Source organism: Siniperca chuatsi, linkage group LG10, assembly GCF_020085105.1.
Source record: "Siniperca chuatsi isolate FFG_IHB_CAS linkage group LG10, ASM2008510v1, whole genome shotgun sequence".
Lineage (NCBI taxonomy): Eukaryota > Metazoa > Chordata > Actinopteri > Centrarchiformes > Sinipercidae > Siniperca > Siniperca chuatsi.
Window position 1 is genome coordinate 20,498,595 of NC_058051.1, and position 26,870 is coordinate 20,525,464.

At 38.7% G+C, this 26,870-nt stretch overlaps 2 protein-coding genes across 14 annotated transcripts; one reads left to right on the forward strand and one right to left on the reverse strand.

Annotated features, from left to right (window-relative positions):
• The first annotated feature begins 22 nt into the window (after positions 1 to 22).
• pabpc1l (poly(A) binding protein, cytoplasmic 1-like) lies at positions 23 to 18,354 on the forward strand. 8 transcript variants are annotated; one of them, XR_006379607.1, is made up of 17 exons: positions 23 to 236; positions 1,915 to 2,119; positions 4,378 to 4,571; positions 5,088 to 5,203; positions 5,396 to 5,482; positions 6,204 to 6,343; positions 7,058 to 7,152; positions 7,976 to 8,113; positions 9,747 to 9,842; positions 11,319 to 11,579; positions 12,638 to 12,725; positions 12,806 to 12,925; positions 13,023 to 13,159; positions 13,779 to 13,887; positions 13,978 to 14,118; positions 16,567 to 16,642; positions 17,863 to 18,354. XR_006379607.1 is itself a non-coding variant. In XM_044211859.1 (17 exons), the coding sequence occupies exons 2-16, from the start codon at positions 1,927 to 1,929 to the stop codon at positions 16,627 to 16,629; spliced, it is 1,968 nt and encodes a 655-aa protein (XP_044067794.1). In that variant the 5' UTR covers positions 23 to 236; positions 1,915 to 1,926; the 3' UTR covers positions 16,630 to 16,642; positions 17,863 to 18,354. The 8 variants fall into 8 exon arrangements, 5 of the variants coding, with proteins under 5 accessions (XP_044067794.1, XP_044067793.1, XP_044067795.1 ...); XR_006379606.1 differs by lacking the exon at positions 17,863 to 18,354 and adding an exon at positions 17,077 to 17,232; XM_044211859.1 differs by having other exon boundaries at positions 13,988 to 14,118.
• On the reverse strand, positions 18,293 to 26,225 carry rbm39b (RNA binding motif protein 39b). 6 transcript variants are annotated; one of them, XM_044211865.1, is made up of 16 exons: positions 25,994 to 26,225; positions 25,047 to 25,104; positions 24,807 to 24,878; positions 23,379 to 23,428; positions 23,071 to 23,262; positions 21,982 to 22,035; positions 21,587 to 21,704; positions 21,332 to 21,490; positions 20,875 to 21,012; positions 20,713 to 20,778; positions 20,419 to 20,623; positions 19,912 to 19,998; positions 19,732 to 19,828; positions 19,185 to 19,290; positions 18,925 to 19,003; positions 18,293 to 18,842 (listed from the first exon to the last, which is right to left on the reverse strand). In XM_044211865.1, the coding sequence occupies exons 2-16, from the start codon at positions 25,095 to 25,097 to the stop codon at positions 18,742 to 18,744; spliced, it is 1,575 nt and encodes a 524-aa protein (XP_044067800.1). In that variant the 5' UTR covers positions 25,098 to 25,104; positions 25,994 to 26,225; the 3' UTR covers positions 18,293 to 18,741. The 6 variants fall into 6 exon arrangements, with proteins under 6 accessions (XP_044067800.1, XP_044067801.1, XP_044067802.1 ...); XM_044211866.1 differs by lacking the exon at positions 24,807 to 24,878 and having other exon boundaries at positions 25,994 to 26,224; XM_044211867.1 differs by lacking the exon at positions 24,807 to 24,878 and having other exon boundaries at positions 26,132 to 26,212.
• Between the last annotated feature and the right edge of the window lie 645 nt (positions 26,226 to 26,870).

The window sequence follows — 26,870 nt, forward strand, 5'->3', positions numbered from 1 at the left end:
AATTGGATTTAAGCATCTGATGTGCTAGAACTAGTTTTCATCGCGGAGTGTCACGTCGGTTGATCTCTGCCCCCTCAGCTTAATTGCGATAACGATGCGCGGAGGACAGATGCAGGTGTTCCACGGTCATAATTAAACGAAAACAACTTTCCGCGCCGTGTGAACGGCGCTCACAAGCTGCTGCACTGAAAAAAAATCATACATCAGAATTCCGACGCATTGGCTATATAAAAGCTGTAAGTAACGTTAATTTTAAGTGATTTTCATCGGTTTAATTGAGATTTAGTTGCTTCACCTGCAGCAGATAGCTGAATTTGGTGTGAAGTGCATAAAAAAAGGTGTAAATTTAGCTAACTTTAGCTAACGTTAGCTCTCCTTAGTGTTTTTGTTAACAAGTCACTTAGGTTAATATTTTTTGAACTGATTTTTGAACTCTGAATTTTGAATTCACTTTCCTGCAGTCCTACCTTTGATATGTTTATTAAAGCTATGCCATAATTAGCTAGGTGATAAAACTTAGGTAAATGTTAATTTGTGTTGCATCTATGCACCTTTTCACCCCAGCATTTAGCCACACCCTTTCTCTCGACGTAATTTTTTTTATAATATGATCCTCCTCAACCACACACAAAGTTGCCAATTTATTAGGTACACCAAGCTAAAACTAAAGTAGTCTAATGCATCAGTCCGGCAGTAGTTTAAAATTATCTTCATGAAGGTTATAATAAGTTTTTGTTGAAACGGTTATAGAGAGGTGTTCATTCAACATTGTGATCATTTTGGAGGATGTAGTTGGTTTATGGTGCTGTTGAACTGTATTGTATTATGCAGAGAGGTGTTTTTGTTATTTAGGCTACCCTCATTGACATACATAGGGTGGACCTAATAAACATTTGGCACCTGAGTGTATAAATTGTTAAATCAAAGTCCACATTTTATGTGTCCTGTATAGTAAAAAAAAAAAAAATCATAACCAGCCATATGCATCATCGTATTTGGATTTTTTTTTTTGTCAAAACTTCCTCCAAGCAGGGACTAAGATTCCCCCCCCAGTTTTGCAATTGGAGGGATGCACATGTAATTTAGTGATACTGTAGCTTGGAACTTTCATCAATTTTAATGAATTTAGGTGTTATGATAACATGTTGTATCCAAAGATGATCAGCAAATTTTACATACTAAGGAGTTTTTGTCGAAACTGTATTTTAAGATTTGTTGATTCAACTTTGTTGTCATTTTGAAAGATGTAGCTTGTGGTGCTATTAAATTGTGTTGCATTATATTTTGAGGCGTTTCTAATATTTCGTCCATCTTCTTTTGGTTCCTGTTTTGTTGTGCTATATGTGATTGTTGTAAATTAATGATGTGTGTTCTTATGTAAATATGTGATACCTATCTTAACGCTGCAGTTTTGTCCAGGTCTCTCTTGTAAAAGAGACGATGTGTCTCATGAGACTCCCTGGTTAAATGTTGGTTAAATTAAAAAATAAAATAAAGAATATGAATGGGGTGGACACAATATTAGACCTTAACCTTTGAGTATAACTGTGACCTGTTCAGGGTGTACCCCACCCCTCACCCAGTATGTGCATGTATGGATAAGCTCCAGCCCCCTGTGAGCCTGCATAGGTTAAGCGGATTTAGAAGATGGATGGATATATTGAAGGGTGTTTTCTAATATTACTGTGGCCAGAGATGAGCATAGAGCTGAATCAACGCTTTGGTCAACAAAAATGGAATATGAGAACCTTCGTAAAGGTGGAAATTGTTGCAAAGCTGTTATGTAGGTTTGCATTGGCTGTAACTTGGTGTACCTAATAAACTGGCAACTCAGGATATAGTTTTTATGTATTATTAAAAAACGTAAGCTGGAACACTATGCAATATTGATAACATTCTTCTTTCTTGAACTAGCTGTTACCCAAGATGAACAGCAGTGGACCAGCATATCCCCTCGCTTCTTTGTATGTAGGGGACCTGCATCCTGATGTCACAGAGGCCATGCTCTACCAGAAATTCTCTCCTGCTGGACCCATCATGTCAATCCGTGTGTGCCGCGACATCATCACCCGCAGATCTCTGGGATATGCCTACATTAACTTCCAGCAACCGGCTGATGGTAAAGTACCAATTTTGGCCAAATCCACCCAAATTCAAACTTAAAAAATGCAGTTTTTATTACTGGAAAATTAAATCCAATGAAGCTTACATAGATCAATGCACTGAAATGTTTCTTGCTATCTGTGGTGTAAGAAAATATCAATACACTTGAGTATTGCGATATTATGTTTTATGATACTGTATCGATTCTCAAATACTTCTTTTTTTTTTAATTAATAGTTTACATGCAATGATTTGTGGCAGTGTTGTAATCTATCTTCAGCTATTTTACTCTTCCACTCTAATGTTACAACGTAAACTGAGACAGGAAGAAGTAAGTACATATCTTTCCTTTGCCCAGATTGCACAGAAAATAGTGTTATGATGTTGGATGTTACAGGGACTCATAAATACAAATGCAGATCCCACTGTTCTGATTGTCATAATATAAAGAACACCACCATATGCATAAAATCTGAATTTAAAAAAAAGTTTACTTTTTTTATGCAGTTTTCCTATAATTAGATTTTTTTTTAAAATCACAATATGTCGCCTTGCTTACAGTATCGCAATATACTGAATCGTAACCCCTGTATCGTGACAAGATTCTTGCCAATACACAGCCCTAGTGACTATGATTCTGCTCACTCTATGATCAGATTCTGCTGGCATTTGTTGCTTGGCAGGTGCTATACAAAATGCTGTAATTCACTAGAATAACCACTGTGCAACATAGTGTCACCCACTATGGCTCCACAGCAATGATCTAGAATTACAGACACAAGCAACAACTTTTAATGTTATTTATAAGAAGAAACTCCCTGAATTTGAAAATGAATAAAATATTTTTATAAAAAAAATTAGATTAAAAGGTATGTAGAAAAGGTTGGATGTTGTCATGATTCTCTGGGAATGAGGGTGCAAATGGATTAACTAATAGCATAACTATAAAAACTGGGGGGGATCAGAATAAGTGTTGCTCAATAGAACATCCCATGTTGTATTGTGTTGCTGATGTTCATTACTCTGGACGGCATGATGAATTTACCTGATAGTATTTCCAAAATTATCTTCTTGTTTTAGGTCATGAGTGAAGCATTAATTAGCACTTTTTGCCACTTATGAAATAGATAGTGTGAAATAAATTCTTAACTAATGTCTAACTAATCTGTTAATTCTGTCTTGATAGAAGGAAGGAACATCTCCTTCAAAATTTGAAGCATAAGTTGAATCCCCCACAGAGCTGTGACCAGGATGGGAAATCTAACTTTTTTTTAAATGTGAACATCTACCAGCCACTCAATAGTAAATTATTATTTACAGCCACTTTCATATTTTACTAGCATGTGGCTGGTGCTAATTTCTAGGGGTGTCACGATTTTAATTCTAAATCAATGGAAATTAGCTTTCGAATTTCGACCTCTGAAATTAAAGGCAGGATCAGTGATTCTCCCAGTATTTTTCTTTCTCTCGACTCCCGCCTACTTACGCGCGCCCAAAGAAAATAAACAAAACACCAACACTTCAAAGACGACACAGCGTAGTTTACTGCTAGCCTGTAGCTACACTTTTCGAGACACCATCACCACTGCCAGAGTTGGAGATGACGGACAAACAACAGAACTGGAAAATCCTCCTGCTTCCCTGAAGTCACTGGTGTGGCAACATTTCGCCTTCGCCGTGAGTTATGTTATGTTATGTTATGCGTTGTTGACAGAAAAACTACAGCAGTGATTAGAAATTCTAATCTTGATGGCTTTTTGCAGGTGAGTTGTAAAGTATCCTTCTGCCATCTAGTGACTCTTCTTTTTGGGTTTAACAGTTTGTTCCCAATTGACTGGTGAAATAAGTTATTGTTGTTACATTTTAAATAATTAAATTTGACCATATGACCGTAGTGTGGTTATATCACACTTGATACCATGTAGCCTATCTTTTTAAAGAAGAATTTGAAAATATAAATGACAGTTGTCAGGGCATAAAACTAATGATCTGTTGATCTTTACAAATCAAGACTCGATAGTCTAACAATGGCATAGCTGTCAGTACTGAACTTTTTTTTTTTTTTTTTTTTATCAAATCGTGACCTATAAAATCGAAAGTCGAATCGTGGATTTAGAATCGTAACACCCCTACTAATTTCCCACCCTGGCTGTGACAGTCTTGCACGATGAACAGTGGTGCTTTATGACAAATGTAATTTTATTTATTTATGACTAAAAAGAGTTCTTGTTTGTTTTGTTTTTGTTTTATTTATTTATTTATATATTTTTTCAGCGGAGTGCGCCCTTGATACAATGAACTACGACGTTATCAAGGGGCGGCCAATCCGAATAATGTGGTCTCAGCGTGACCCAGGACTCAGGAAGTCTGGTGTGGGAAACATCTTCATCAAGAATATGGATGAATCTATTGACAACAAGGCACTGTATGACACCTTCTCAGCTTTTGGCAATATCTTATCCTGCAAGGTAAGTGGCCTGGGTCATCCTTTTGACTACTGCATGGTTACCTTGGCTCTCTGGTCTTAGAAAGCTATTTGTTTGTACAGTGTGTATTAAGCTAGTGTTGCAGATGGTTGATAACATACGTATCCTCTACATGCAATGTGTACAGCCTCTTGTAGGGCTGTTCAGTATGGTATAATTTGGTGTTACAACATTAATATAAATGTTATTTATCAATATATCCTGATGTGGCAAATACAATACTAATGCAAAACAAAGCCGATGATCAGTGCAATGCACCAAAATATCTAACTAATTCCATTTTTATTTGTTTGCTTAGAATATTTAATTTTGACAACCACATTTTAAAAACAGTAACATGATGATCCTATCATTCTGACACGATAGATCAGTGGACAGGTTATCACTAAATAATGCCTCAGCCCAATAGAAAAGTACATATTGAAAACTCAAATGTAAGGTGCTGTTTTGCAGCAAAATCTTTATAACTTGCATGATGTAAAGCCTTTGTCTTTGTAGGTTGTTTGTGATGAGAAAGGATCCAAAGGCTATGGCTTTGTTCACTTTGAGACTCATGAGGCTGCAAACCGGGCCATTGACACCATGAATGGGATGCTGCTGAATGATAGGAAAGTGTGAGTAAACTAAATACTAGTACTAAACTGGTGTAATCAAACAAAATGCAATCTAACAAAAGTAAGTTGAGGCAAAGAGTAGTGCAGAATGTATATGTATGTGAATTATATAAACTGTTAATGAATGCTGATGACTCTAATGAAGACGTCGCAGACTTTTTGCAGATGACTTTCCATGTGTCTTTTGCTTAGTCGAGAGACACATAATCAGTTGGAACCTGGCATTGTCAACCCAAAGGTCCATTTCCTGGGGGAAAAATGTCAGTTGTCCCTGCTTAGGTCAGTGAGTACATAGGATGTATGTCTAGGTTTGTTGTCTTTGTGTGTGTTGTAATTTTAGGACTAAACAGGCAAAGCAAGATCATCAGATAGCTATCATGTCCATACAGTTTAGGTTTTTCCGTGCCTTATTCCATTCACGATGGAGAAATAATGATGGAGATTCACTTTTGTTCTTAAATGTTGTGATCTGGTGGAAACCATTTACTGAAATAATTATTTTAAAACAAATAGCAGCCAGAAAACAATAGGCCTGATTACTGATTACTGGGCCATCTTGGAAACAATTAGGTCAGTTTCAGGTGAAACTAGCTATTAACAGATACTGAGGTAGATTCCTTCCTGAGGGCAGGGCTTATGTAACACAGAGTAGCTTAAATTTCTAGTTCCCGTCCCATTTTTTCACAATTGAGAATGACTTCCGGATGGGAGCCGAAACGTCTTGATTCTGAAAACAGTGTCCAGATGACTACGACTGAAACCTTTTCTACAATAGAACACTCCTGGACGAATGAGGGATTACACCGGCTTATTTTAAAACAAATGTTTTTTTGATTTGTCTTAAAGTCATGTTGTTTGTTGATGTTGTGTTCTTGATTTGTCCTCAAACAGTTGTGTTGTGTTCTTGATACTGATGCTTTAGACAATAACGTTTTTAACTAACTTTTAACTAACTTCTTTTATCCCTATTTTTGTTCCCTTGGATTGATTCTGTCTGAAGTTTTGTTGGCCACTTTAAGTCCCGCAAGGAAAGAGAGGTGGAGTTTGGTACCAAAGCTATGAAGTTCACCAATGTCTACATCAAAAACTTTAGTGAAGACTATACTGATGAGAAACTCAAGGAAGTATTTTCTGCATTTGGTAAGAAAGCACAATTTATAATTTTTTGTGTTGCTCCCACTCAATTTCTGTGCCTGTCCTTGATAAATTGATTTCATGTTAGGGTTGGGCCGATGATTGATCCCATCGACCATACCCCGCGAGTAAAATCTTGTTATTGAAAGTGCAATAAAAGCTTCGCAAGTAAAAAGCTAATAAGAGTAGTTTATCACTATGACTAGTATATTAAATATTTTTATAATCATATGATCTACTTAATGAGGTAACTTAAGCATAGTTTTAACCTGCAACTTTCAGACCGTGGTCGGGAAGACTTGTTTTCCCCCAGGGCTGATGCTGATGCTAATTTCGGGGCTAACCACCTTCACATTTACCCAGCAGCTGGGAGGCAAGACATGGGAATGTCTTGGGTATTGAGTAGATGCAGTGTTTATGCATGCGCAAATTGTAACCTACACTGCTAACCTTTCCCTCCGCTCCGATCGCCAACACACCTCACCGTCACTCTCTCTCTCGCTCACCCACAAACTCGCTATGCACTGCCCTGTTCCTTAAAGGAGTCACGCTACTCTTATAATAGATAGGGAGGTAAAGCAAAGATAGACTGGGTGAATAGGTGGGGATGGGCTGTGAATGGGCTAAAATGCCCCCCCCCCCAAAAAAAAAAGACATCGCCCAACCCTATTTCATATCAGATGGGGATAGTTACAGACTGGTTTGTGCTCAAAATCTCAGGGAGGACTCTCAGTGTGCGGGTGATGAAGGACGAGAGGGGCCGTTCACGAGGATTTGGCTTTGTAAACTATGCTAACCACGAGGATGCTCAGAAGGTAGTGTGTGCCAAGTTTCTATGTCCACTCAGAATGGATACCAGCCAACAGTAGCAGTTCTTTATATTGACACTGGACTTGCAGCATTGACTTATTATTTTACAGCCAAGGTAGCTTTATTTCACTGCCAATAATACCACCACTGTATTCACACACAACAAAGAGAATCTTGATTGTTGTTTCAAGATTTAAAGTTGCATTAAGTGATTTTTGACTACCATGGGGCAAAAAGACTAACAAACTTGCAGCTCAGAAAATAATTTGCCTACCATAGGAGTTGTGTTTCTGGCCACCTGATGAGTTTAAGTCAAATATTTGCTCGTCTTGTAGCTCTGGTTTGATCTCCACAGGCATTTAAGGAAAAACACCTGGAAGTTTGAATCACTGGCTGCTTTACTTTGTTGTCAAGCCTCTAGCTTACTACACCAGGGACCCTAAAGTGTGGTGGGTGTTGCCCTATACCTTCTATTTTTATTCTGATATTGACTGTCCTGATTTCAGTTATAAAAATCTAACATTTAAAATAATCTTAAAGGGAACAGGGCAGCAACTGTATAGCCAAACACAAAGAATCTGTTAGAAAACCAGAATAATGAGCTAAAAGAGGCTAAAAGCTGTGTAGAGTTGAGTTAAGTGTCACTTTTTATGTAGGCTTGTTACTAAGAGAAACCAGGAGTGATTTGATACAGTGTTGATATGAAAAATATCACTTAATGCAGTTTTAAGTCAAAAATGTGTAAACCACTTTGAATTGTAGGAGTATCATGACTTCTTCATGACCTTCTTCTGTAAAGGTAACATGTCAATGCTCTTGTTTACCCAGGCAGTTGATGAAATGAATGGAAAGGATATCAATGGGAAAATCATCTATGTAGGTCGGGCTCAGAAGCGTCTGGAGCGCCAGGGAGAGCTCAAGCGCAAGTTTGACCAGATCAAACAGGACCGCATCCAGCGCTATCAGGTGCTGCTGCATTGTATGCATATGGGCATTGTCATTTGAAGACTTATTAATGACGCTCATTGTTAATGGCCTTACATTTACCTCCTTTCAGAGTTGATATTTTTAATGTTTGGAAAGAAATTAAAGGATCAGTAGTATTCACAATGGAGGCCTTACCTGAGTTGTTCATAGTTTATTTATACAAGGTAGGTTAGCTGAGCACCCATGCTTTCACAGCAATGCCTTCCTTACAGTTTCACCAAAAAATGAAGAAAAATAAAGTAAAAACAGAATGTAAAAACAAACGCAGGTTAATTTAAAGCAGTTACTGACAGGGATGAGCTTTGCCGATTATGACATTTAAAAACAACAAGATAAGTTAAGATGGCAATTTTCCAAACAATTTTGTAGACAAATACATACAAGGGGTTATTTTGTCTGTCAAAAATACCTCACCTTTTTTATTATAATAAATATTGTCAATATCCCCAAAAAGGAACCTGAGAGCAGAGTGTTAAACACAATCTAAAGGCCTGAGAGTGGAGGCAGTGGCATGTCTATAAATTACATTCCCCTAAAGAGTAACCACACCAAAAAACCTTTTTGTTTTTTTTCTTGAGCAGCCTACAGTTTCAGCAATTAGAAAGTATTTCCATGCATCATGTGTCTTGTCATCACTGTGAAGTTACCAGGCAACCAGCGGAGACTCCAGGAAATTACTGCACCCATTGTTTTTACGCTTTATTTTTTACGGATTAAATAAGATTAAACATTAATTAGTGAGTTTACAGGTGCTGTTTCTCCAATTTTGTCACCTTTGGACAGAGCCAGGCTAGCTAGTTTACCACTGTTTCCAGCCTTTAAGCTAAGCTAAGCTATACTAACAATCTTCTGGCTGCCAAATAGCAAATCCTACTATGGCGAAGGCATGACCCACCCTACTCTGCCTCTGATTGGCTTGTACTCGTTGGTTAGGTTTAAGCAATGAGGAGTGAGGATTGGTTAGGGTAAGAATATCAGGGTAAGCCAGTCAGAGGCAGAGTAGGGCAGGTCATGCCTTCGCCATAGTAAGGTTCACAAATACGCCTCCTGGCTGTAGCTTCCTATTGAATAGTCAGATATAAGAGTGATACTGATCTTCTAATCTAACTCTTGGTAAGAAAACAAAGAAACGTATTTATAATGTCAAAAAAAAGTAATCATTTAAAACTAAGGTACCACTTAAGATTTGTACCATACGTCTCCAAACTCAGATGGATGTGCATTGGTTTTAGATGATTGACTAGCGATTCCAGGATTTCCAACATGCTGGACAGTTACTAGATCAAGGCGATCTAGACATTTATGCAGAAGGATGACATAAGCCAATAAACTCATGAGGACTATGCAAAATTAAGTGGGAAGTTTAAATGTATATCTGTATATGTTTGTTTAAAAAAAAAAAACAAAAAGGTACAGAAAAAGGAAGGATCCATGTTGTCCTTTATTGAATTCCACTCTCAGTATATTGTATTAGATGCTGGAAAAACTGATGGAATGTTTAATTAATATATTTGGATTTGTTGCTCTACGCTTTTATGCTGATCAGCTTGACAGACAGACAAACTGGTTGGGAAGCCCGAAATTTAGCATTGTTTACTCTTTCTGATTCCAGGGGGTGAATCTGTATGTGAAGAACTTGGACGATAGCATAGATGACGAGAGACTCCGGAAGGAGTTTGCCCCTTATGGCACTATCACCAGTGCCAAGGTATTGTAATAAGATAAGACTTGGGCCTTCTTCACTGAAATTTGCAAGTACACACATGTAACAACTGTACTTTTACTTTTTTTTGTTGATTTATGAGAGGTATGAATAAAACTTAAAACTACAACACAATAAACACCTGTCCATAACTCTTAAAGAGATACTCAACACAAAATGTATCCTTTGAATATCAAGTATTCAGCGCCCTGTAGACTAGGCAGACACTGTACAGGTGTCATTTGAGGGGGGGTCACAAAACCTGCTTTATTAACTGAATGATGAACAATCTGGCTCTCAGGCGATCGGATGGATGTCTGGCAGGTCAGCAAGCTTGGTCGACTGTCTTGCAGTTTGAGCAGTTCTGCTGTCTGATTTCCCTCAGGTTGTAAAATACTACTCCAATAATTTTAATCTTATTGGAGTAGTATTTTAAATGTTGTGGATAAAAATGTAGTCTTGACTGAGACTTCACTGCAGAACAGAAAGTCTTGCAGGCATCCGCAGCTCCATTTTTTTTTCTTCATACTTTTAGTTCACAGTGGAAGTGCACAAAGTAACCCTGCCTTTCTCTCTTTTTGTCAACGTTGAGGACGCGGTCGTCTTATTTCAATAAACTTTATTGGAATTGTCACTTGAAAAGACCAACTGGGAGTTCAGTGTTTTATGTTCATTGTGAGCACCCATGTTGTGGCCGGTCAGTTGATCCGTACAGTATGAGCATAAGTCGCAGGTTCTGGCCGTGTAGAAAGGCTGACTAAATAGTGAAGTGTGAGTCAACACAACGTACAAGATTAATAAAAATGCCCGCCTTTTAAAGGTCGCTACTAAAAGTCGATGCTTTCCTTTTTCACAGAAGGAAACTGCAGCTCTGGTCAACTTGAATTCATTTTAGTTAGTATGTATTTGAGCAGTAAAACATTTTTATAGTGGAGGACAAAATTATCAAAACATGATACAAAGTTCTCTAACCACTCCCACAACACAGTCCACTTCCACATCCATTTGTATGCTCAATATGTAATATATTGAGGCAAAATATATCAAATATGGCTAGATAGACACATGCTGCCATGGAAATGGTGGATGTGGAGCCCTGCAAACCAAAAAACCATTGGCGGAAAAATGTCATTAATGTGCCTCATAGACATGCAGTAGTCTGCTACAGCCCTTTGTGATTAATTTTCTGATTTATGTCAGCTCAGGACACAACTCATACTTGAGGTTTAACCCCTGTTGCCTCAACGTTGAAGAAAGCTGTTTTTAAGTCTTTTGGGTCAAGTCTTTGGGACTTCTGGTGCCAGTAGCTGCAACTGAAAGTGTGCATTAAGTTATGGAGACATGCCATCCTGGTTATGTTATTAGTTATTCATTACAGTTTGGCAGACAGTGTTTTTCGGTTCAGTTTCAAGTCTTAATTCTACAGCTCTGATGTGAACTATCTCAAACATTTCTGAACTTGAGTTTCTTTGTTTCCTGTAGGTCATGACAGATGGCTCTCAAAGCAAGGGCTTTGGCTTTGTTTGTTTCTCTTCACCTGAGGAAGCAACAAAAGCAGTAACTGAAATGAATGGAAGAATTGTTGCAACCAAGCCACTGTATGTAGCTCTGGCTCAGCGGAGGGAGGAGCGTAAAGCAATCCTGACCAATAAATACATGCAGAGACTTGCTACCTTGAGGACCATGACTAGTCCGATCATTGACTCATACCAGCAGGCTGGATACTACATGACTGTACCACAGGTATGGACGTTTGAACAGTAACGGATGAGAGAGGATGTTCATCATGTTGAAAATCACAAAAAAAAAGTTTTTGATTGCTTTTCAGTAAGTAACTTTCAACTCTGTCAAGGAAAGGAGTTGACAAAATATTAGCTTGGCCACCAAGTAGTTAAAAAAAAAAAAAAAAAAAAAGTAAATTTAAGCAATCCAACAAAACTGTGGCAGCAAAACGTAACTTTTAAAAACCCACTAGTCAATGTGATGGATGACCTCCCTGACTTTTATTTTTATGTATTTTATTTTTTTTCCCACAGCCTTAAACCCCACTCGGATTAACGTTACAGGGAAGGTGGGGAATCAAATATTCAATGTGCTCCTCAGTAATTGAACTCATTGTTGCAGATGGCATTTTAACCACCGGGAAATTACATGATGTGGTCTGTAATATACTGTACATGGACATTCAGCAGGACTAGCCAATAGAGAATATCAGTACCTAGCTTCTAGCTGACATTACAACAGCCCATTTGATAAGCTTTTATGGAGTCTTGCTCCCTTGATTTATTTATTTTTGTCGTCGTACTGGTTCCCAAATAACATAGTTTTTGTGATAGATCAGATCAGATTAGGAAAAACATTTTCGACTTAATACATTTTCACACAAGTCAAATTTCACACTAAATAAAATGAAGTAGGAAAAGCAGCTCTTCCTGCGGACCAGTGAGTATGCCAAAAAACAGTATCGTAATTACTGCTGGGGGGGGGGGAAATTACTCGCATACATGCACCAGATGGAATTAAAATTACTGAACAGGGCAGCTGATGTTAAAATCACCCCACCTCCCCAGAGAAATAAATCCAGTCCGAAGGTGACTATAGACATATTTCACTGGACTTTGGTCCTTGCCAGGTGTTAATTTATGATCCTGCTTGAATGAAATGTGCTGTGCAGTGTAACAAGTCTAATATCTAGATTATATTCCCTGGTCATCATAGGCCAATAATTGTTAATAATAGAATACCTGCAGTTTGCAGTTTGACCTGCAATATGATTCCATCAACTAATATTTATCTTGCAGCCTCCCACTCGCTCCTTCTACAACCACAATGCTGTCAGCAACATGAGACCAGTACCGCGTTGGACAGGACCACCACCAAGACTACAGGGTGAATGAATCATTTGTTTACGTTCACATGGACCTATGTATACATGCAATGTGTATAAATGTCGTCTCCCATGTTTTTAGGCCCCTACACAACCCAGTTTGTTGGTAGTTCTGTTCCCCGACGTGGCTCGACCCCTATCGCTACAGTCAGACAGGCTTCCACCCAGGCTCCGCGCATCATAAGCTCTACACAAAAAACAAGTAGGTACCAGAACTATGAACATGATAAGCTCCATCCTTCTAAAATGTGCCATTAATGTTGATGGTAGTATCTGACATGTGTAATGTCTTTATTTAGATAACATTGGGACCCAGACTGTAGGAGGGCGTACTGACATGCCTGGTGTGACTAGAAACAGCCAGTACAAGTACTCTTGTGCAGTGAGAAACGTCCAGCAGGTTATTACTGTACCTGGACCCATGACAAGACTACAGGTACTGTCTGAACTGTACTGCTGTATAATTGTAATACACACGCAGGACCAAAAACCCACAGTGGTGATCACTGTTTGGGTTTTTTCTGGTACCCTGTGGAGTTTTCTTGTAAACAAGGTCATGTTTACGTACATTTTTTTTAAATTTATATATAATTTTTATTTGGAAAAAGCAATATCGCAGTGTACAGAACCTTTTTTGATATTTTTGCATAATACCCTTTTCCAGTTTTTTGACATACATGTATGCATATGCCCAGAGAGAGTTATTTAAAAGCAGCAGTACTTGTGCGCCGTAGCTCAGTCCTCCATTTTCCCTTCCGGGAGTATACATCCATGTATACCTTCCACATATACAGGTTTAACACCTCTACACACATACATCTATATTCACCTGCACACCCACATGTATCTATGCATACTTCTACTTCAATCTGTCCGTAAATGAACATAAAATTAAATGTCCTGTGTATATTCTGTGCTTGTAACTTGGATTGATGTCGCTTGGTAGCTCATGGTAAAAATATTGTATAATGAAGACAAAATCTTTAGGAGATTGTGATGTTACAGAAAAAAATGACTCATTGGAGTAATGTTGTGCTGTACTCGATTGTCTTTAGGTTGTTCCTGCACCTATGATGGAGCCACCAGTGCACATTCAAGGCCAAGAGCCGCTCACCGCCTCCATGTTGGCTGCAGCTCCACTCATGGATCAGAAACAGCTTCTTGGTGTGGCATCATTCAATTCTGCCGTTTTTTTCCCCCCTCTTATGTAGTTTGAAGCAGCTTGTGTATTTGGTTAATCCTCTCTCTCTGCTGCTATACTTAGGGGAGCGATTGTACCCACTGATCCATGCCCTTCACCCAAACCTGGCTGGAAAAATCACTGGGATGCTGCTGGAGATCGACAACTCGGAGCTGCTGCACATGCTCGACTCGCCCGAGTCCCTGCACTCTAAGGCATAATTATGTTCACTATTCTATGTCTTATAGTCTTAACATTACACAGTTGCCGTTAAGGGCTCGTGCAGATTACAAGACTTTTGCCATGATTTGCCTATCTCAAACAAATTTCCTAGATCTGTCGGCACAAAATCTGCGCTCATGTCCGTCAGGACTCTAGTTCAAGCAGTTCAGAGCCATGTCTTCACCTCATCGTGAGCTGTCCCAGACACTTCTACAGTTTTCAAACATGATTTTCTCGTAGCCAAAAACTGAATGCGCTGTAGTTGGGGCACCTTGAAAATGAGTCTTAGATTAGAAAAGAGCAGTATCTAATGAGAAAGCTCAGACACACACACACACACAATTTTATTATTAATTTAATAGGAGTCATGTCATCTCCTTTTCATTTTCCATGAAGCTTGTTTCATAAGATGCATCAGAGGCATGCAAAATATACACAAACCATCCCAACAGGTGGAGACAGAGAGCTATACAGTGGGGGGGCAGAGCAGGCGGTCCAGCAGCTCTGAATGCAGCAGGTGGAGTTGAGATGGTGTTGATATCTCTGATGTATCCGTACAGCACAGAGATAAGTGCAGTTGCAGCCTGTAGTGATATTAGTTATTTGAATGTCAAGTTTTTTCACAACACGAACCACAGTAAGTTTTTTATTTTTATTTTTTTTTATGTGGCTCTCTAGATAATTGTGTGGTGTGCTCACTTAATGTCTGATGTTAATTGATATTCCTGTAGATTAAAAGTTAAAGGTGGAGTATGCGACTCTAATCCAATACATGTCTTTTTGTCAAATTTAGCAAATATCTCCTCACGGTCCGCTAGCTGTCCATTCTGTGTGCGCGCTGAAAAAAACTCAGTCCTGGCTCTGTAAATGCTAAACAAAAAAAGTGGTTCGGACCGAGCCACACAACACTATTCCAGCCATGATTTGTGTGTCAAGTAACGTTAAATGACTTGCCCGTGGACATTAAGCTTACTTTCCAGTTTGCCATAGTAGCAGTACAGCTGTGAGTATCACTGTCTGGAGCTGCTTTGCTGGCTCTGGGAAACTGTCTCGTCCTCTCTGTATGTTAGCTTTGCAGCAGCAACTGTAGCAACAGTTTGCTAACCCACAACCTAGTTAACGTTAGTTATATTACTTGCTGTGTCGTTGTTCGCTCTACATCATGCTATCGGATTTCTCCAGAATCGGATACCCCACCTTTTTTAATTAACGTTTTTTCTTTCAACCACAACCTTCCTTGTGGCCCCTGTTTATCCATTCTGTGCTATTTTTACCTTTGCTCTTTTGTTTGACACATACACCACATACGTCTGGGAAAAACTGCTTCACACTGCCCCACAGTGACCCCTCGTGATTTTCTGAGAACAGTTGTGCAGTTTGTGCACCCTCACATCAACAGGACAATGGTCTGGGACAGACGTGTGTGAGCAGCACAGCAACACAGAGATTTTCAAAGTCTTGTAGTCTGCAGTGGCTTAAGCAACCCAAAACCAGACATTTTGTGCCTTTTTTATACTCTGTCTTTATGCTGTAAAAAATATTTCCTACATATAATGAGCTAATGTTCATAAAATAAGCTGTTTAGTGAAACATTTAACTAAAATGATCTACATGTTAAGCACTGACCTTGGAACAGCCCCAAGTTAATGTTGTTGCTGTTGTTTCTAGCACCACAATTCAGCCGCTGCTGCTGCTATTTAATATTCTTATTTGAGAAAGTACAACTATTGCAGAGCAGTTTACACATCACCATGCAGTGAGATTAACGATTAACAACCTCCCTCCACACATCAGGCTATGGTTTCAGAATCACTGCAAAGTTGAGCGTAAAAGTGTTTGTTTGACCTGGTAAATAGTAGTTTGACACACACAAAAACAAATTAACTCAAGGTCCACTCACTAAATTTTTAACTGCATCTTAATGTCTCCAACAGTGGACAGAGTTTCATCAGTTATGGAGAAAGTGATGTCTCTGACAGTTTCAACAAAAATTTAACATAAGCTTAAAAAATGTAGCTGATACTGCAGTGTTTTCCTAGAGGTTTGTAATTATTGATATGGTTGTACTGGTTGACTTAGTTAGGGAAAAGCAGGGTTAGAATAGTTTGTGGTGTTCAAAACTTGGCAAAAATTTGCTTGTTATTCATTAAAGGAATAGTTTATTATTTTGGGACTTTTTGCTTACTTGATGAGACTATAGGGAGAAGATCAATACCACCCTCATCCGCCTGGCCAAGAAACAGTCCAGCACATAACGCCTCGGTTAAACAAGCAAGATATAACAAGTGTTAATTAGTGAGCATTAGAGGTTCTGGTAGGTGGATTTTGTTACCTTTGGACAGAGCCAGGCTAGCTGTAGCTTCATATTTACCAAACAGATATGACTGGTATCGAAAATGAAACTGATGTTACTGAATTGTCTCTTCCTCTCCTTTGGTCAGGTGGACGAGGCGATTGCTGTCCTGCAGGCTCACCAGGTGAAGGAATGCTCTCCTAAGAAGTGAAGAGCCCTTTCAGGTCAGCAGCAGCTGCTCTTCATCTGTTGAGACATTTCAGCAGCACCTTGCTGTATACAACACAGGCACTATTCATGATTTACAGTTACTATACATTGAAAGTATTGCTAATTTTTGACTTAAGTTGGATGTTGGTTTAAGACTGGAAAACTTGCACACCTGTGCCAAATGGTTTTGCAAATATCTGCATCATGTTACAATGTTTGCTTATTTGGTTAAAGGAAAGACTTGTTCTTTGCTCTGAAAAGTCCTTTCAATTTGACAATACTCCTGAATGAAACATCAGGAAGTTAGGACTATGGCTGTTTAGTCCATGTGACGATCACAATTGAATAGGTCAGAAAGAATTCTGCACAGCTGTGTTTCATAGACAGTGCGCCGAGTTGCAGACATGAAATGTTACCGCAAAAGACTTAACCATGTCATTTTTTCCAGATGTCAACGACTTTCTGGAGGAGCAAAAAAAAAAAAATTTGGAAAGAGAAATGTTGTGTGGTTTAAATTGATAGTAAAGATATTTGTAAAGTTAAAGCTATTTTGTTGTTGCAAGACCTTTTGTTAGAAGATAAAGTTTACAGTATATGCATTAAATCTGTCTTGTGTCATATGTTAAACACAACAGGTCAACGCAAGAGTACCTCTGCTTTAGGTTTAAAATTGTATCCACTGGGTCTACTAGGAGACAGTCCTGAATGGTTTCATAGGAAAGTGGCTGTGCACTGCTTTTTAACGGAGGTGGGGCAGTTAATCTTCATGTCTTATCTCTGAAAAATCCTATTTGAAATCGCTCCCAATAAAGCGCACATCTCATCTCATGTTTTCTAGTTTGCTGTTGTCTTCGCCTCATTATGGTACATCAAGCCGTAATCGTATTCAGCGCGTTTTTGGTTTTACAAGAGAAAATGACACTCGCTGATTGCTCTGGCAAATGTATATCTGGTTGACTGCTCCACACCTCTGTTAAATAGCAGTGCACAACCACTTATGAGCCATCTGGGACTGTCAGTAAGTTAAAACTGACATTGGCCACTATAAGCTACTGGTCATACTGTACGAGACCAAGTGAGGCTGTAGTAGCAAAACCCGAGTATACTGAATTGAGGAAGTGTGTGGTTCTCTTCTTGGCTTAGGAATTCAACTTTAAGAGGAACAATGTTATTTTATCTAAGTTTCACTTTAAAGTTGTTGAATGAGAACTTTATTCATGTCATCCTTGTACAGTATCCCAGACATGATATCGGCAGCAAATACTGACTGAGGAGAGACTAAATCGGGGCAAGAGGAGCTCAAATTAACTCCAACCAAAATGTTTGGTTTGTCGCCAGCTAAATGTTAAACACAAACAATACACCCCATGTATAATTATAGGCTTCATCTCAGTGGACCTCAAAAGGTGTATGTACACACCACAAAATAGTTCGCCTTAAAGTACAAAACTTCAGGTTCACAAGACATTCAAATGTAAGTAATTTTTGCCACTATTCAGATTGAAGAACTGAGACCTCCAGCAGATGCTGCTGACTACACATCGGTCAATTGACAGAGGCAACTCCAGTTTAAATCCAATTTGCTGAAGAAATTATTAAAGTGACTAGCAATAGAGAAACTTAGTGTACAATGCTGTTTAATCAAAGCAGGGACAAAAACAAACTGAATTGTCAAATTTGCCAAAGTTTATTGGGAGCCTTCATACAAAAAATGAAATTATGGCTGTAAAAAGTTACAAAGGATTATTGTTGACATTGATATACTTTTGGCATTTAAGGCCTATTAACCCAACACATTTCTGTAACTCTTTACAATTTATTTTGAATCTAAAACTGTTGATTTAAACAAGCAGACAGGAATATTTAAAAACATACAGACCAATAGATAACTGCAGATTACTTCTCAGTGGTAGTTTACAACACAAACCCACAAAAAATTTGAAAAGCAACTCCAAAAGGAAAAAAAAAAATCCCTAATTTTCAATGGTGAACACATGAACTTGAGGCAACTTCTATTACACACAGCCAACTAATTTCAATGAGTCTGTCTCAATGACATTTCCATGAATGCAAACAAATGTATTTACACTGACTTTCATATGCATGTCTCAGACTATCGACGTGCCGGCATTAGAAGCTGCTTTGCCGTTACTGAATCAGGGAAAAGGTTGTGGTAGGTTGGTAAGGGAACGTAGGCAGCTGTTATCATTTTGCCTGAGGGGGAAAGAATAACAAATTAAAACCTGTGAAATGTTTTCCACATTTTAAGAATTTAAAATCAAATGGCATTACATACCTGCAAACCAGCGTCCATGAAGTGCATTTACAGTAGCCATTGCTGCTGGTATTGAGGGACACTTCACGTACACATTACCCTAGATTATAATGAAATATCAATCAGAATCCAGCTTTTCTATCAAAACTTCCAAAAATGGCCACAGAGGTCTGTGGATCAACTGGAACATGGACACTATTTTTCCTTTGATTCACTAGAGATAAGACAAATTTCTATTTGGGTGAACAGATTCTTTACTACACCTGTATGCATCAACTTACTTGAGCGGAGTTCTTATCAACATAAATGTGAACAATTCCTCCATGTTTATTGCATTCCTCAATAACATCATCTTGGATCTCGATGGCCCAGCTGGGATCGTTTTCCCTGAAACAAACAATACAGTTTTAAAAAGAGTAGGTTCACATCTTTTAGTCCATACTGGGGAGAAAATCTACAGTTCCCATTGTGTGCAAAAATGACTTAAAGCTAATATAAAGGCCTCTGCAGTTTGTGTTAGACAAATGAACGGGGTATCTTCCAGAGTCAGAATGTTGAGTGTGAAATTCCCTCTTTGTGCTTCTGCACACAGCGTTTCCTTCCTGAGCTGAGGACAGTAACTGTAGTAGATACCTACGTGGTTTGCGCACCTCGAACTGCTAAAGCCTCATATTAGCTGTGGTTGAACTTTGAGATGCGTTTCTACTTAAAACGATCCACAGTTGGATTTTGTCCCTCATCACTTATTTTGAAACCACTTAAGGAACAATTACAGTGACCAAAACTCATGGGGGAAAAAGAAAGTGAGCCAAATGATAATGTCCTCACGCTTGTGGGTTGAACAGGTTGGACAGCTGAAGGCAGTGTGTGGCCAGCGGCTGTGATGGGAGGTTCAAGGCTTGGCTCGGAGCTGGAGTTGGAACAGCTGAGACAAAAGGAATAACGATTAGTCACTAAATTTTCTATTTAAAAACAAATCAATAAACACATTTTCCATCAGACCCTCACCTGGTGGAGCAGTGATGTTTCCGAAGGGTATGGACCCGGTCATCTGTAGAGCCTGCTGAGCAGCAGGAGGAATTTTCAGACCAGTTCCTGAGGAGGGACAGAGAAATCAAATTGTTTTGTGCAGGATTGTGACATTTTGGGAAATAGGCCAGTTACTCCTGTTAGTATGCAGAGAAAATCAGGGTTGGGTGTCTGATCAAAGTCGACACCTTCAGCCATTGCTTAATCATTTGGTCTATGATATGACAAAGAAGCTGCAAATTCTCATTTTGATACACATTTGGGACAGTCTAAATATATTTGGCAAACTACCAACTCAAAATGTGCCTGGTTTCAACATAATGATTTCTTCTTCGTTTTTGCTCAGTAGAATACTCTGTTAAAAAGATGTCTGAAATAATGTTCCTCTGTGACAAAATGACAGAAGCTTACTTGGACTTTCTTATAAAAAGTGGGAAATTTTGTGCCCCATCTGTCAATACAAAAATCATGCAAGTTATAACGAACCTTCTGCTAGTCGAGCCATAAGCTGTAGACGTCCTGTGGTGCCGAGGTCGATGCCTGTCCTCTCCAGTTCGTCATTGTCCAGGAACGAGCTGGCTGTCGACGAGTCTGAGCGCTCTGTAACATGTCCCACCTTCATCGGACGTCCGGCCAGCTCAAAGCCATTCAGTTGCTCCAAGGCCTTTTTTGCACATTCTGCATCTGCAAACTAAAAAAAAAAAAAAAAAAAAAGAGGTTAGAGTCAAACTAGCTGCAAACACTAAAACAGTGTCAAAGAAATACAGGCGCTTTAATTACCGATATGAAGCCATATCCTTTGGATCGTCCAGTCTCACTGTCCATCATTAGCTGGATCCCCTCAATCTTCGGAAGCAAAACACAACAATACAAAAAGGATTGTAATGAATGCATCTATAAAACAAGTATAAATTAGAATTTTTTGTGAAACTTGTTCCTGACCTTTCCAAAAGGCTCAAAGATCCCTCGAAGCATTTCTTCAGTAATGTTGAAGTGCAGCGAGCCCACGTACAGTCGCATTGGACCTGAACTGCCCTTCTGTAGATTGTTGGCAGCAGCTGCAGCTCTATTTTTCTCTGCCTGTAATCACATGTGTAAAGTAATGTCATTATCTTAATTCAGTGTATCAATGTAGAATGGGTTAAACAAGATGAAAGAAGAAAAAGCTCTTATTTGGGATGTAATGGCTAACAAGGTATTTAAGCTATATACTGTGTCTCCAACATGGTTTTGTTCGATATAATGTTTCATCAAATGATGAATGTGGCGACAACACGACTGTTCAGTGTTTGGGGCACAGACAGTCCTCAAGTGTTGAAGAATGGCAGATGTCTATTAATCTGTTCAGTCACATCAGGTAGAAATAATCCAGGTGCAGTCTGCATTTAGGTTAAGTTACCATGACCTGAGAGGCCTGTACGATGATGGGCACTCCTAAAAGCCTCTGGCCAGTCAATCCAATTGCCAGTGGCACAGAAGAAGCCTCCACAAACTCGATGTATGCAATGCCCTTTGATCTCCTGGAGTTTCTGTCCGAGATCATTCTCACATCTCTTACCTACAGAGAAAAACAGTTAAGATTTAAGAGATCATTTCTACATGCAGACCTGCTGGACTATACATGTCAATAACTGGGGGACGGAATTCCACTGACTTTTCCGACAGCTGAGAAGAAATCTTCCAGGTCTCGAGCTCTGATTCTTGCAGCGAGCTGCATACAGAAAACTGTGCGGGCATCCCTCTCCTCTGGTGTTAGATTGTCAATTGGTTGCCTTAAAAAGAGGGGAAAAAAACCACCCAACATTAAAAAATGTTACGAGTGCCTCTGGAAACATTAAAGCCATTTAATAAATAATGGGTGAAATTATTAATACTTATGGCAAAGTTAAATCAGACATCCTCAAAATTTCTTGAATAAAAACATCATTAAAAATCTGTAAAAACCTCAAAAGTGAGTTTGAAGAATATCATTGGATTTAAGGGTACTATTACGAAGTCAAGCAATTTATCCACAAACCTAAAAAGTAGTGATGTGAATATTCAGCTCACCTGATGGGACTCTTTTCTTTTTTGAAGGGGCTCCGGCTTTTGGAACGTTTCCGGCTAAAATACAAAGAAGAATTAAGTTTTCAATTTTAAATAAAAGCTCTAAAAAAAGTTTGAATTCACATGCTGTGTATGAGAAAAAGAACAGGGTTCTGTTGTGGCCCATTACAAACTCTGCTGTGTGAGCAACACGTGACAAGAGCATTCAACATTAGTACTGTTAATACTGAGGTCTACTGCAGTACTCTTACTGGAAAAACTAGCAATCAAGTCATATCCTTCGCCGGCATCACGAGTGCCTCCGGTTCTCCCGCGTAGAGAGGTGACTTTCACACAAGACATTCTCACAGTAGGAAAAACACAAGTGTACATAACAAAATGAATGATGCCTGAATTTCATTGCTTTGTTTCATGATGCTGGTATTCAGCATGCTGACTCACTGTCGCACTTCAAGAGAGCCATCGTTAATGTTATTACCAACACTTGTGCTTCTACTATGGCAAGTCAAAATGTCTGCTGTGAAAAAAGGCCTGTGAACAACTCTTAACAACTCAATACTCTGATGACAAAGTATGTTACTTTGCATACTTGCCTATTTGAGTAACTGACTATTCCAACACAAATAAATATACTTTTATTACCTGAACATTTTTGTATCTTTGTCTGTTGTATATTCAAACAAGACAAAATAATATTGTCCTCAACTTTCCATCTGCTTTGACGGACACACCAGTTATTGGTAACTAATTACCATCAACATCTACTCTAATGCAATGCAATAAAGTCTACTTTGACGAATGCCCATGTTTAGTTTTAGCATCGAGGTCCTAGTTAGTGGTGGTGTTGAATGCAAATAGGGAGGACAAAAAAATTAGAAACCTCTCAATATATTGTAGTCCAGTACAACACCACCTTTAACTATGACCTCAATAATAAACACAATTGAATTCACACATTTCTGACAATGTCACTAGAAAACTGAACACTATGAGCTTCATAAAGATAGATGTTATAGCATTAGATTGTACAGGTGTACCTAATAAAAGTGGCGACTGAGTGTTTATGCCATCAAGTTTAAAAAAGTCACATACATGGGGCTCTTGCGCGCTTTGTACCGCCCAGAACGTTCCTTGCTTCGGGAGCCGCTGCGATGGCGCTCTCTGCTGCGGCTTCTTTTTCTTTCTCGGCTCCTGCTCCTCTTCTTACCCTTCTTTTTGTCTTTGCTTCTGCTTCTTCTCTTCCTAGAGCCGGGGCTTCGGCTCTTGCTTCGGCTCCTTCTTTTCCTAAAACATGTTACAACACCACTATCGTTGTGCAAAGTGAACACGTTTTAAAATTAAATGAATAACTATGTCACTCAGAGACATACAACTGATAATACCACATATTCAACACTTACTTCTTGTTCTGGTCGTCATGTCCATTTGCATGAGAGGACTTGATCTCATCCTAAGCAAGGTTGATAGAAGAACATCATGAGGACGTAGATGAAACATTTCAAGTCGTCAAGGTAAAGGGGATGGGGGTGGGACAAGAGAAAATGCAGAATATATTCAATTAATAATAATACTTCAAATTTCCTACTGTCATGTCTGGACAGTGTCCTTCCACCACCCCAATAGCTTCCCATCCCACTCCTGTTTTTTTTTTTTGTTTTTTTACAAGGCTGCTCAGTACAGTAATGCAACAAAGCAAAGTTAAGGGAGAGTGTCCAACATATTAGCTGAGTTCAGGAAGCTTTGACAGTAGCCACATCATCTCCACCATTCCCCTTCTAATAGGTCGTACCAATGCCACTGCCACTATTTGTGCCTAATCATGTGACCACGCATGGCCCACGGCCACTAAAAGAGATCCTGTGTGGTTGGTGTCAGTCCAGTGATCTTCACCCATTTTCGTTCTTGGACTGTAAGAGCTCGATGCCACCTCTGTCACACATCTTGCCCTGAAGCAAACAGGGATTCACACTTCTTAGTAATATTGACGCCCAAGAAAATAAATGAAGAAATAAAAAAAATTGAAATAAATCCATAAATTCAGCCACGTGTTACACTGCCATTATGTTTAGTTTGCATATTATAATATTTCCAACCTTTTGATTTAAGAAGGAATTATTAACTACTGAGAAGTAACTCACTTTATAATACAATGATGCTAGATAGAAGTATCCATTTTACAGTCATTCTAGTAATATATCAATCTGTGGCGCATGCACAATCAAGATGCTGATTCACATTACAGTTGACTAAGGCAAAGAGGCAGTATTCATATTTACAAGCAAGAGAAAATAATTATTGACCTGAAATTTGCCAGAAAATCATGACATGGCTCACGTGTTTGCACAATGAAGCTCCACAACTCCAATATCTACATTTTCAAGCATACTGTTGTCAAACTACAACTTTAGATTTAGAACAGTTATAGTTTGATACAAACACAATTCAGTATCCCTTATTAATTTGGGGAAATCCTTTTTCTAAACAATTTAACACATGACGTTTCTTACTGAAGAGAATTTGGTGAAAGTTGAATTACTTTAAAGGTGACAGAGCGATGCATTGTTGTCTAGGCACACAGTGTAGGACCCCCCCCCTTTCAGAACTGGGGTTTAAATCTGATTACATGGAACTGCACATTCAGAAACAGTGATGGCATGCAGATTGTAAATCTGAATACTGCCTCCTTTGCTGGACAGGGTAAGGATGGGCTTATCAACCATTGGCATTCACCTTGTTGCAACCGATTACGGATTGGATGTTCTAGGTTGAATCTCTTTTAGTCCTAAAGTGAACCACAGTACATCAGTATATGCACAATAACTACCTTCCTTTTTTTCACAGTTCACAGTGGAATCAAAGATGAATTCATGGGAGTAGAGGTGAGATATCATTAGGGAAGTCTATAAAGAGAGATAGATGTGGATTTATTTATAATTCTGTATTGCGTTTTAAATACTCAATCACACCACACAACATTCAAGTAAACTTTGTCACAGTAGCAAATATAAAGGACTCAAGAGTAAATCAAAACAGTGAAACAGGCCTCATCTCTGTAATCTGCAACCCACCTTTCTGTATGGAGCCTCCAGCATGGCCTCAACGTCAAAATCATCAGCCATGATGATCCTGCGAAAAAGAGACAACAATGACTACACTTTTACATGCACGCAATAAACTATTACGTCGAAGCAAAAAACTGGATAATGTGTTGGTCATAGCTTTTCTTCCCTTACCGTACAGCTACCACACTGATACTTTCTCTGTCTTGGATCTTTGTCATGCAACTGCATACAAGTTTGAGAAGACTGGTTGAGGATTTACGATAACCAGAAATGTACAAAGTGTCAAAGGGCTTTCAGTTAACATGATTAATGAAACCAGATTTTTCTTTTGCATGGCAAGTCAGAGAGGTTATAGCCGAAAACAATGACTGATTTGATAGATTAGATGTATGTAGACCCAGTGAATGAAAGCTAAATATTTGTTAAAAGGCAACGAGACGGGGTGTTTCAAGGAGTTTGCTCAAACTTCCTAAAGATTTCCCTCAATATCACACATTTAACCTTGAATGCGATACATTTAAACGAAAATTATCTTACTAATGATACCAATCTTAACATCACAGATTCAATGGAGTTTAAAGACCGACATATATTTAACATTAACATAAATGATAAATACGCGTTGCACTCAACACGAAGCTAACGCAAACTAGCCACCTCGGGAAGCTACATCTCCGTCGTTTTAACGTTAGCTTACGTTAGCTTATTTCAATGACCCTTATTCATAATTTACAGAAACGTTTGACTAGATCGGTGATATAAATATCAATAAACATGTAAATCGGTGCGGTAAGAATCCATTTTAAACATCATTACTCCAAAATGTTAACAATAGTCCAAATAATGTTTACGTTGGAAAAACAAGCGCTGAGTTAACAGTGAAGTTCCAATATGGCCAGCTAAAAGCGTTTCCGCGGCAGCGCGCTAGCTTCATTAGCAAACATTGACGTTACCGTTTCAAATTGACGAAATGATGTGCCAAAGTCAAAATATCACGGGAAATGTGCTGCTGAAGAGACTCGTCTCGACGCTTCCCTCTCGGCAGATCACACAATGCTAAGATGCAATCACAATGTTCGAAGTTATGTAACCTTTTTTTTAACGTTAGCAACGATCCGTAGCAGATCGTGGCCTGGTATCAAAATGCTCGCCTTCCTTCTTCTTCGTCTTCTTCCTCTACTTTGAGGTTTTACGGTGGCGGCAATATTTGGTGTCACCTTATTGCCACCTACTGGTGGAGCTAAGAAGGCTCAGGTCCCCCACAGGCAAACTGTCAGTGGTGGAATGTAACTATTTACTCAAGTACTGTACACATTTGTAATTTACTTGAGTATTTTCATTTTATGACACTTTCTACTTCTACTGCACTACATTTCAGAGGGAAATATTGTACTTTTTACTCTACACTGCAATTATTTGACACCTGCAGTTACTCTACAAATCAAGATTTTAAATACAAAACATGTGAAGAACTTTTAAAACATGATGCATTGTAAAAAAAAAAAATACCCAACAGTATATAATTGTTTAAGTTATATCTTGTGCAAAAATGTGTGAAAAAAATATTTGCTGCTTTTTTTGTCTTAAATTACAGTAAACTCAATAATTGTGAGGTTTGGAAGGTTGGTCGGACAAAACAAGACATTTGAAGGTGTCACTTTGAGCTCTGTTTAATTGTGACTATAATATAGAATAAATGCATTGATCAAGCAAATAATCAGCTGATTAATCCATAATGAAAATAATCATTAGTTGCAGCCCAGTCTAAAATTGTTTAAAAAATAGCTCCACCTCAACCAACTACAAGAGAAAAAAAATGCTGCTTAAACA